This window comes from Momordica charantia (genome assembly GCF_013281855.1).
Source record: "Momordica charantia cultivar OHB3-1 chromosome 8 unlocalized genomic scaffold, Mcharantia_2.0 BLBB01000008.1, whole genome shotgun sequence".
Lineage (NCBI taxonomy): Eukaryota > Viridiplantae > Streptophyta > Magnoliopsida > Cucurbitales > Cucurbitaceae > Momordica > Momordica charantia.
In genome coordinates, this window is record NW_028275166.1 from 13,082,734 (window position 1) to 13,094,941 (window position 12,208).

A 12,208-nucleotide genomic window follows, 5' to 3' on the forward strand; every position below is an offset into this window, starting at 1 on the left:
CGGAATACAATGATCTTATCCAAAATTTAAAACGAAATTTAAGCAAATTAATTTACATAATTTACAATAGGAAAATTTAAAATAAACTCTTGAAATATCTAGTCTCAGCTAGGCTGTGAATCTAGATATGGGTCGTTGATGTCGTATCCTTCGAAGAGATCGAAGTCTTCTTCGTCGTCTTCGACATTATTGTTGACAGAGGCGGAGGAGTCAGCATCCGTCTGGGCGTCGTCTGGATCAGAGATCTGAACCGCAACTGTGTTGAGAACTGAGTTGAAGTCGGTTTGAGATCCGGCTCCAGCTAGCGAGATCATGACAGCGTTCTTGGCGAGAAGGAAACTCTCGTCTTCTTGCCTTGTCACATCTTGAAAATGAACATTAGTTTTTAATCAGTCCTTCATCTTCTCGGATTCTAGGTAGGAATAATCAAATTTTTTCCACCATTTGATGTGTAAAGCTTTGCTCAACGCTTTGAAGTTGTCATTGGGTCCTAGCTGGAAATTCCAGCAAAAGATCCCTGGTATTTGAAAATACAAAGCAAATCTAAACGTCTTAGAGAGAGGAGACGAATAGATACTCTGTTGAAAAAGATGGAACGATCTTTGAACTTCTACTGGAAAAATTTCTTCAGAGAGTCCGAAATACGTCCACCAACTTTGAAACCAATTCGGAAAGTGAGATTTGTAAGCTTGCTTACAGAATGTCACAAACCAAGAATGGTTGTAGCCTTGCAACCAGAAGACAACGTACCAAGCTTTCATGTAATCTCGGTAGTTGTATGTTTGAGGCTGAAAGGTTGCCGTCAGTCTCTTTCCTACAAACATACCCTGTTTCCAGAAAGAAGGGGTAAGGATGCGGAAGATCCTGAGTTTTGAGTAAATGGTCCTGGAGGGATCATTTCTATCTGGAATATGAGTTATTTCCGCAGATTTAGAATCCACCAGGATAAACTCATAGAAGGTCCGAGTTTTTTGAAGATCCTCTGGCAGAAGTTAAAGCCATGAGGAAATATTTGTTTGCAGACTTCTTGGACCGAAGGTCCATCGAACTCTGGTTCAATGATTGAATCCACCAGGTTTGTTTTGGTGAAATAACCATTGATTGGAGGCCTTGGCTGGAAAACCTTTGGCCTGACGATTTGAGAGAACGAGGAAGGATTCCTCGGAACCGTTGGTCTTGAAGTGGCGGCTGCCGTAGCAGGGCGCCTGTTTCTCGTTGTATTACCGAAGGGGCGTAACAACGTGCTTGAGGGAGTGGGAAGGCTAGGAGGGCCTGTTTGAATAGTCAAGGTTCTTTGGGCAGAACCTTGTTGGCGTCTGGATACCGTTTCAAACTGGATATCCAATAGCATAATTTTCTACACTCATCGGAGATGGTACAGATGATTGAGTAATGGGCCTTTTGCCCTTTGAGATAGCAGCTCTCGAGGAGGATGCTACTGTTTGAGGAGAAATGGTTGACTCATTTCTCGGCGACGGAGGTCGCTGATTGTTTTGCGGCGGGGGCCGCTGAGTGTTTGGCCGTCTCCGGCCGGGAGGAGGTTCCATCTGGATGAAGGGAGGTCAGAGCTGATTTTGTGTTTTTTAAGAGATGTTCTCTTGAGAGGTAATCAGCAAGGGAGTTCTCACTTCCTTTTATAGGCTCGATTTTGAAATCAAAGCAAGACAGAATGGCCTGCCACCTTGCAAAGATTTGCTTTGAGACAAGATTCTTTACATCCTTTTCAAAGATGTATTTACTTGCTTTTGAATCCATCCGTATAGTGAAATCTTTGTTGATAAGATCTCCTTGGAACTTCTGGATGCAAAGTACTATTGCTAATACTTCTTTCTTCACCGTGGAATAGTTTTTCTGGGCACTATTCCAAGTTCCTCAATGATAACGGATTACTGTGACTTTTCCGTTAACTTCCTGTTTTAGAACACCGCCGTAACCGATTTCTGATGCGTCAGTATCAATTATGAGGCGTGCCTGTTCATCCACTAGGGATAAGCATGGAATGCTTTTCGCCAGTGATTTGATAGATTGGACTGCGCGTGTATGCTCTACAGTCCAGGGCTTTGGATTCTTCTTCAATCTGTCATATAGTGGCCGACAGATTGTACGGAGATCTTTAATAAAGTCTCCAATATAATTCACACAACCCAAAAATCGTTGTAGTTGTGTTTTGTCTTGTAGGACATCTGGAAATTTATCAACGAATTCCAGAGACCGTTGGATCGGTTTGATAATCCCTTGATTAATATCATAACCGAGGAATATAACCTTCGTCTGGAACAACTTAATCTTTGGTTGGGAAACCACAAGACCATTTGTTCTGATAATATTGAGGAATAACTGGAGATGCTTGAAATGCTGATCTACAGTATTTGAGAATACCAGAATGTCGTCAATGTAGACAATTGTGAATTCTTGGTATTTGTTGAAGATATCGTTCATTATCTTTTGAAATTCGGAAGGAGCATTCTTCAATCCGAATGGCATGACGTGCCACTGATATTGTCCGAATGGAACATTGAAGGTTGTCTTGTAACGGTCGCTTGGATGAATCTGAATTTGCCAAAACCCAGATTTTAAATCAAACTTTGAGAATACCTTTGCAGAGGTAATCCTCTTCAATAGGTCCTGTCGGTTAGGTATAGGATACCTAATCCATTTGAGAACTTTGTTGAGGGCCTTGTAGTTTATTACGAGCCTGGGAATTCCACGTTCTTTTTCAGCCTGATTGTTTACGTAAAACGCCGAACAAGACCATGGGCTTTTAGATGGATTGATTAATCCTTTTTTGAGAATATCTGATATCTCGTCAGTACATGTCTTGACCAAATCTTTGCTCATTTGAATAGGCCGAGCTTTGGTAGGGATTTCGGCCTCTTTGAAACCATCTACATACGGTAGATTCACCATATGCTTTTTCCTATCCCAGAAGGCATTCGGGATATTTGAACAAACTTCTTTTTCAAGCTTTTTTAAGATGTTTTGAATTCTTTGCTGGACAGATGGCGTGTTGATCTGAATAGCCACCTTGCAAGTCTTTATATCGTCCTGAACGAATTCAATCTGTTTTTCCTTCTTTGCGATATTATTGATATAAAGACTGATGTCTTCTTCAATTGATGAAATGTATCTTGGAATTATCGGCTGACTGAATTCGAAGATAATTTCTTTGTTGAACTTCTTTGACACTATTCCTTTATCAGAGATTGAAAAAGGATATAATTGAGTTAAGAAGAGGGTACCTAGTATGACTCATTCATTAAGGTTTTTGACCAGGATGAAGGTGTTGATAAGGCACACGTCGTCCTTGCAGATGTGGACCTTTGATAATTTGTATTTGATGTTCAACGGATTCCCACCGGCTCCGCTAAGAACTTCTTTTGTTTTTTCAAAATATTTAGAAGGAACTAATCCTTCTTGGATGACGTTCTGATAGGCTCCAGAGTCGATGAGAGCGAAGGTTTCCAGTTGGAAGACGCTGATCTTGAAAACAATCTTTGACATCCATTTTTGATTTTGAACCTTGCTTATGTAATTGATTCCGCTTGGTGAACCAATCCGTAAAGCTTGTTCAGATTTTGAGGAAGTTTCTCCTTCCGTGGTTTCTGACTCTTGGGATTTTCTGAAGGTGAATTCAAGAGTAGAAAGTCGTTGCTTATTACTAGCAACTTCTCTTTTGAGATTCTTCACTTCAGTGTGGAGATTTTCAATTTGGATTGGCTTCTTAACTTCTCCTTTGACCCTTTTTAGAATATCGTGAAAAGAATATTCTATTAGGTTATATTCTGGTTTCCTTTGAAGAGCTTCTGCTTCAAGGCTTTCCCAGAGTTTAAGAAGACACATTCTTTTGGAGCCTTCATCGGGTAGTTGATCAATTAGATCAAAGAGAGCCTCTTGATCTTTACTGATGACATTGATATGGCCGTGGCATTTTCCAGCGCAATGGCCAGTGCAGGGAACAATTCCATCTTCTTCGGAGGAATCACTTTGAGAGAAAAAGGTCTCTTCGTCAGAATCTTCTTCATTTATGAGATTGATCTCATCATTGTCAGTAGAAGATTCGGAACTCGAGGAGTTTTCTTCTTCACTTCTGATGGCATAGAGAAGAGATTGCCGTGTTTCTTCATCTATGGTCAGAGAATTGATCTTATCCTTCAAAGGGCACTTGCTAGAATAATGTCCTTTGCGGTTGCACTTGTAACTGATTCTTTGCACTTGTAGCAAAAAAAGATTTGCAATGATTTCAAGCTTTAATGAGTAAAACGTTGGGTTGGTCCATTCATGGTGCATGTCTTTTTAATTTGATAACTTGTTGCAATGTTATATCTATTAGGACATAAGATATTGAGTCTTTTGAATCTAGGGTATTTAATTTCCGCATTTTTATATATACATGAGTTCGACATTGATATGAAGGGTGAATTAATATTTTCATGGTATCATAGAAAAAGTTGATAAAATACACAAAAAAGCATGTATAAAGCATAATATCACTCATACACATAATGTTAATACTAACGGTTTTAAACCTATTATTAATTATTTATTTTTTTTAAAAAAATTATTAATTGTTTAATTCGTTCAAGGGGTAAGTTGAAGGTTATAAATTGATTGAAGCAAGAAGGAAAATGTCGCATTTATGACCAACTATATATTCATGAAAGAGACGAAATAAAAAAAAAAAAAAGAATCCATATCCCTCCTAAATATAACTTTAGGTACCATACATTCCTCTTTTTCATATTTTAGTTCGAAAATTGTAGAGTGAAAATAGAACCATCAACTTTTTGAATAGTAATAAGTGTCTTATACATTAGACTATGTTCAAATGGGTGATTAAACATATGGCAGAGAAAGTTTTTTTTTTTTAACAAGGTTTTAATTGAATCAACATCTCTTATTTGATTTTATCATACTCTATCTTACTTTTCCTTTTTTCCTTTTTATTTTTCCATATTTCTCATCTTTTTTTTTCTCTTTGTAAATTGTTTTAGGATTGGCTAGTTTAAATCAACAGATACTCGTGGATAGCATATACCTAGAAAAGGTATCTAAAAATAAGAAATCTAGGAATCAAAGATAGTACTTGTTGTGCAAAGAAATGTCATTCAATTTCGTAAAAAATTAAATTATGTCTTTACTCATAGGAACGGTGGAGGCCGAAGACTCATACTTTTTACATGCGTGATGGTGAATGCATTATAACTCTCCAGGACGTAGCAGTGCAGCTTGGATTACTAGTAGATGGTGAGCCAGTTACAGGGCTCGTACATTATGATTGGAAAGTCACCAGCCAATTATTACTTAGTGTGACTCTAAATGACTCACACATAGAGAATCTAGACTTAGTTTACCATGGTTAGCTTATCGGTTCAGCAACTTAAATGACAATTTTGACGAGGAAACCATTGCTTGATATGTTCGTACTTACATTTTGCAACTTATTGGTGGTAGCCTATTCGCCGATAAGTCTAATAACTTGATCCATTTTATGTTCCTTCCATTGTTGGCTGATTTTGAGATTGCTGGACAATTCAGTTGGGGAGGAGCATGCTTGGCATGGTTGTATCGACATTTATGCAAGACATGTCAATCTGATTCGCAAGACATTAATCCGATCATACTTCTTTAAGTATGGGCTTGGGATTGGTTCCCAAGCATGGCTCCATCTCGTTGCCACATCGTGGAACATGAGCCAGTGGGACGACCATTAGCTGCACGATATGTCGATCTAACTATTTCATTGTGTCATAGCATTAATTCTAATATAGTCACAACTTTACAAACTTAGAGTATTATTGTAGGTGGAGAGATCAATTTTGTGTCACAGAATTATCGACACATGTATTGGTTCAGTACAAATACATGTTGGATCTCCTGACACCAAGATCGGTATGTGTTTAAATGTCTAAAATTATAAATATAAGTTGATTGACTTTTGATATGATATTTTTACATTAACATTTCAGATGATTTGGGAGCCATCAATAAGGAATTTGCATCCCTACCAGATTACTGCAGCAATGGACATGAGATACGGTGCACAATAAGTCCACTCATTTGTTTTCATGTAGTTGAGTGGCATCAGCCACATAGAGTTGCAAGACACTTTGGTTTGAAACAATCAAGTTCAGATGTTCTTAGTTGGGACCCGAAGATACATGACATAGACCTTTGGCACCTTATGTGGCTAGGTGGCGCCTGCGTAGAGATTATATTACTATTCATCCTCCGGTGGACGATGATGGTGATTTCGATCCTAGATACATGAGTTGATATTTGTCAATTACTAGATGTTATATCACTCAAGAAAGAGGATTGTTTGGTGCTATGATATGTTTTTTAATTTGGCTTTACAAACTATATATTTGAATTTAAATATATATTAATTTTAATTTTTTTCTATGTAAGTTTTGTGTTTCGAACAAATTAGTATCCTCTCATCGTCAAAAGATATAATAGCTTGTGTATCACTAGTGGGAGACATCTTCAAAGGCTTCATAAGTTGTATAGAGTACCTACACCTACTCACAGCCCCATGCGTAGAGGACGTCGTCAATTAGAGCAGGATGCTCCAAACGAGCCTGAAATTCCCGAACCTGAAGTTATATATCATAATGTTGATGATGTTCCACCTTTTACACAGACACAGGATAATGTCGGCCCATCCACGCCTATGGTTATGATATCGACTCCTGGTTCGACCCAGGTTCACATGTGTATATGGTTATGATGGTCATGGACGTGGGCGTGGAGAGTATGTGGACAATACCTCAACCCTATCGAGGATCAACAGACACCAGAGGCACCGAGAGCTCATCGTCGACAACCACATCGTCATCGACAACCTCCCCGATGTGGGACACATTAGATAGATAGATTGATAGACTTTAATGCCTAATTTTGATTATTTAACTGTACATTTTAGATATTAATTGATATTTTATTTACATGTTGAATATTATTCTCTAATTTAGTATTGATAAACTAACTATTTATTCCCTAATTGTATTGATGAATTAAAAATATTATTTTCTAATTAAAGTAGGGTTATTAACAAAATTAAACCTTAAACCTTAAATATATTTAAAATAAATTAAAAAATAAATATTGCAAAATAACCAAAGAAAGAAGAAAAAAAATCAATAAACCTAACAGGTTGTTGTTGAAGAGACGAACTAATAGGTGTTAAAAAAAACGTAAATTGGAAGGGGCTTTTGAAAAGACCTGCGTAGTATCTAGTTAAGAGACACATGCTACGTATTTCTTAAAACTAATAATAATAAATAAAAAATAAAAAAAATTTGGTGAACCACGCGTTTAAAAAATTAACTAGAGACGACCAACTTTTATTTAAAAAAAAAAAAAAAAGACTGACCTCTTAGTACCACTTCATAGGTGGCCTGCTATTTTACCAGTATTATTTTTTAAAATAATTTGAAAGTGTCAAATAAGTTTTAAAAACAGCATTAGAAAAAACACTCCGGGTTGTAAATGGCTAATCAACAGGGAAAAAAAGTTCAGATTTGTTATAATTGGAAAAAAAAAAAAAAAAAAAAACCAATCCAATCCTTTTTAGTCACTACGTTTTATGTTCTCTTTCAAATTTTCTATAAAAAAAAAAATCAGTTCATGCTTATTTTTAAATAAAATAAAATATATGTGTTTTGTCGTTATTAATATAAATTCAAAACTGAAAAAAAAATAATAGGATAAGAAAAAAAATGTAGATATATTGTACAATTTAATTTAGACTAGTTTTTTTTAAATATTTTGATTCCGACTTTTAGGTAAATATTTTCTAAAATTAGTTAGATAAGTTTAAATCTTTTTTTTCCCCCTCTTCTGGTTGAAGTTTAGTTTGGATTCCTCAAATTTATCCTATTTTAGTTTGATCCTCAAAGATTTATATTTTAATCTCAAAAACTTTAATAAATTTAAAAAAAATACAAAATTGTTTTCTTATCACTTCAAATTGTTCTCGAAAATTATCACACTTTAATGTTTTCTTATTACATCAAATTATTTTCTGGAAATTCACACACTTTAACCTTATCTTTTCTCCTCGAAAATTATAGATAAATGCTAATAAAAAATAAATTTGACTTTTCCATTAACTTTTGACCCAAATTTCAACAGTAAGCTCTAAAGCCTATTCAACCATCCAAGACTAATACAAAAACTTTCAAACTCAAACGAAGGAAATTAAAAAAAAAAGAGTAAACTTTAAGAACCAAAACTATATTTTAGGCCTTACAAAGATTCAGACAGAATTTTGTACCAAAAGTGTTGAGAAATTTTATCAGTCACAGCCAAATTCTTCCACCCATTTGATATTTCAAAGGCATCAGTGTAATAAGCAGCAGCAGCAGAAGCAGAGGGATTGTGGAAAATTATAACCTGTCATGAAGCTGTAAGGAAAACTAAGAGAAATGGATATGGCTGAACCATTTCTAGTTTACCTAAGAAGAAGGAATTTGTGTACACTTTCAGCCATTTCCTTCCCAAACTCTCCATTGATGTGAATTTTACCATTTGGGACTTTAGTATGTTGTGGATGATGATGATGTATCTCCTTTATTTGCATTGCCTAGGTCGGAAATTCTCGTCCGATAGTAGAGAGCTTATGAGGGTTTCGAGCCGTTTTGCTCCCGGACCAGGTCTCAATACGTTGGGACTGCCGGTGATCGAGCATGGATCGGTCCCATTTTCGTGGCTTCCAATGCACCAGCCACCGGGAACGAGCATGTCGGGGGCTTTGTGTAGGAGTTGCTGGTCGATTTGGTCGAGCACGGGGTCTTCTCCGACGAACTTCCGTGCGAATGGAGCGTTACTATCTATCATCCTTTGCATGTCATCGAGATTGAGATGGTGAGGATGTTGTTTGGGAGGATTGTCCCATGATATGAAATGGAGATCGCTGTTCACGGTTGTATTTTTGAACTGTTGAGCATTGCAGATAACGGTGTGGAAGTACCCTTCTGGAGAAGATATGAAGTTGGCATAATACATGAGGACGATCCGAGGTAGGTTTTCCCACCCCCATATGCAATAGTCAATAAAAGGCCGAGAAAGCGCCATCCAAGCAGAACCTGCGAGAAGGCAAGAATTCGATAAAATAACACCCATCGAAACGTTCATATGCTTAACAAAACATAATTCAAAGGAAAGATCCAGTTTGTTAACATCTCCTTCAATTTTCCAATATCATTGCTGAAGATCTAAACGCAAACCAATCCAAAAAGAAAGTGCACAAAATGAACATTTATTGATATTCCAACACTAAAATTGACAACCCGCAAATCACGAGTTAACGCAGAACACAATACAGTATTTGCACCTTTGAACAATGTATCTAAGCTTAAATAATAAATCAACACAACAATCTAATCATCCTAGCCAAAAGAAAAAGGTTCGTTCACATCCTGCGAGTTGTTTCGCTCTCTTAAAAAATTCGATTCAGGCATCCCACTCCTTTCATTATTCTCATGACCCACCACAAATAGCGGGAGGATTCGCCCACCCGAAGGCCAATATTACTTTATCTTTCTAAATTAGCCTTCCAACAAGGAAGAAATGAATTTTCCATAAAGATGACCTACATTGAACTTCTCTATCACCAAATCATCTTCTAAGAAAGAGATTTTTCACCCTAACTTGTAACTACCAGAAAACATAAGAAAATGGTTCCACCAAGACATTCAGGTAACCACACACACAATGTGAAGGAACATAATAAAACATGAATCAACTACATTTATATAAGTAACACTTGGTACCTAACAGTCTGAAAGAAAACAGAATATCAACGAATATCACTCGGCAACTAAAAGGTTTCTCAATTTCTTCTCCTCCCGAAATACAGACGAAGTTAGTTGAACTACTGGTTTCAATACCACCAGTTATATATATAATCTAAGAACTCGGAAAGCAACATCTTTTTGACTGCCTGTCACTGCTCAGTCGAAGCCTCCAAAGCAAGAAATTTTCATAACGATCAAAAATTTAAATTCTGGGGGTAAATAAGAAGGAAAAACTTTAAAATCTTTTCACTAAGTATACAATTTTTTTTTAATACAAGAGAAACCGAGTGGGGTAATCATTCTCTTTTCGACCTGCTCTGTTATCTAGCTGACGAATGGAGGAAAGCAGGGAAGAGGAAAATTACAAAGACCATGTGACGATATCAAAAGAAATTTAGAAGGCAATATTAGATCTTCATAAGACTGTCTCCAAGAACTGTTATACTATACACATATCAAAAGAAAAACAGCTCCATTTGTAACCTATAAGAACAGACTATAAGAAAAAACAGATAACAAGAAATTACAGACAATATCTATTCAAACAGAAACAGAAAATTGATATGAAAAACAAGTCCTGGACAAGACTTGAAGACTTACCTGTGAAGAGTTTGAAGGCTGTTGGCACACTTCTTCGCTGTGTAATCCAAAACACATCAGCTTTCTTTGACATATACAACCCCGGATCAATAATCACTGGTTTAGCCCTTTGGCTCCTACAAAAATCAACACTCAATTTCATATGAATTCCTCAAAAAAACAGGCCAAAGAGTGAACAGAAACACGAAGTCAAAGAAGAACATGTTGCTTACTCTTTCCATCCAATGTTACTGGTATGATCAATGAAATTGAGATCACGAGGCAAGTAAGAGAAAGTGTGCAGCAGATCTAGTAAAATAAAACCCAGAACCCATCAACCATTTTTGCGAAATCATTTGCAAAACCCAACTGAATTGAAGAAATGAAAAATAAAGGGGGAAAAAAACTACCCACCATCTTGAGTAACAAGCGGGTAATCGGAAGCACTGAGGTTGATGAACCAATCCCAATCGCCGCCTTCCCTCAACAAAATGGACGCAGCGTGCAATGTGTTGGCCACCATAGTCGGGCCTCTGTAGGTAACAAGATTGGCCTTCTCGATGACCTTGACATTTCCAAACTTGTTGAAAATCGGGTGATTCCGCACGTATTTTTGCAGATCCAGCCGCTCGTCCGGCGGCGATTCGAGGTCCAAATGCAAGACGTAGCGATTAATCGGATGGTACAGAGCTTCAAGCGTCCGTTTCAACATATTCCCTTCTCCGATCGAGCCGGAGATTAGGTAAGCGAAGCGCGGCGGCGGAGGGAGCGAAGAAATTGGAATCGGGTGGAGCTTCGATTCGACGAAGAACGAACTGGAAGCACCCACCGAGCGGTAGAACGGAAACAGGGGGGTTCCTCCAGGAGCGGTCACCATAGAAAGAAAAAGAAGGAACAGAGAAACCATGGAGCCAATCGCCAAGGGGAAGATCCATCGCCGCTCCATATTCGGTGGGTGTCTCAAATGCATATAATAAGTCCTCAATTTCTTCATTTTCCCACTCCGATTCTCCCTCTCGTTCCTGAAATCAAATTACCCAGGAAGAAATTTCTGTAAACATGGGGTTTTCTGGGTCTGTCGAGACCAGAGCAAGCAAATTGAAATGCCAAGAGTTGGGAATTTCAGTAACTGGATTGGGAAAAAATGGATTTGGGTTTGGGTTTGGTGCAAAAATGGAGGGATTTAAGAGTGTTCAGTTGAGAAACGAACTATGAGAACCCATTAATATACGAGAAACACACTTTTTTTCTCTCTCTCTCTCTGTTCAGGCTCCCATGGCTCTCTCACTCCTGTTTCTCACCTTGAATTGAAATTCAAAGGAATGGAGGCACAGATTTGGTGTTGCACAGTTTTCTATGTATTAAATATGGGAGGAGAGGGGAGAATAGATTAGATTTATACACGTACGTAATTACTTCTTTACACCCACCGCTCACTCTCTTTTTATGTTACATCATCTTTCAAATTTACGTTTCAAATCTATTTTTATCTCACATTTTTGTTTTCTAACTTATTTCTATCTCCAAATTTTTAAGTAGTATTTCTTCTTGTATACAAATATTTTAATTATTATTATTCAATTTTTCTATAAAGACATACTAAAAAATTTCAAGCCAATCTAAGTTTATCTTAATTGAGTAATTATTTTCAATGAAAAAGTCGTGAATTCTTTGAATTCATATTCTCACATGTTGTTGTATTTAAGAAAAAATAAAAAGTTATAGATTGGAATCTCATCGGTGAGCTAAAATAAAATGGAGTCACTTGCCTGAGTATAAATTTTGAAATTCATTCAATTCTTTATTGTGAAATAATTCGAGAAAAAAGA

The 12,208-nt window shown here is 37.0% G+C and overlaps 1 protein-coding gene across 1 annotated transcript; it reads right to left on the minus strand.

Moving 5' to 3' along the window:
• Window positions 1–8,086: 8,086 nt before the first annotated feature.
• Window positions 8,087–11,744, minus strand: LOC111024326 (Core-2/I-branching beta-1,6-N-acetylglucosaminyltransferase family protein). The gene is made up of 4 exons (XM_022301978.2): window positions 10,794–11,744; window positions 10,613–10,688; window positions 10,401–10,516; window positions 8,087–9,089 (listed from the first exon to the last, which is right to left on the minus strand). The coding sequence occupies exons 1-4, from the start codon at window positions 11,371–11,373 to the stop codon at window positions 8,575–8,577; spliced, it is 1,287 nt and encodes a 428-aa protein (XP_022157670.1). The 5' UTR covers window positions 11,374–11,744; the 3' UTR covers window positions 8,087–8,574.
• Between the last annotated feature and the right edge of the window lie 464 nt (window positions 11,745–12,208).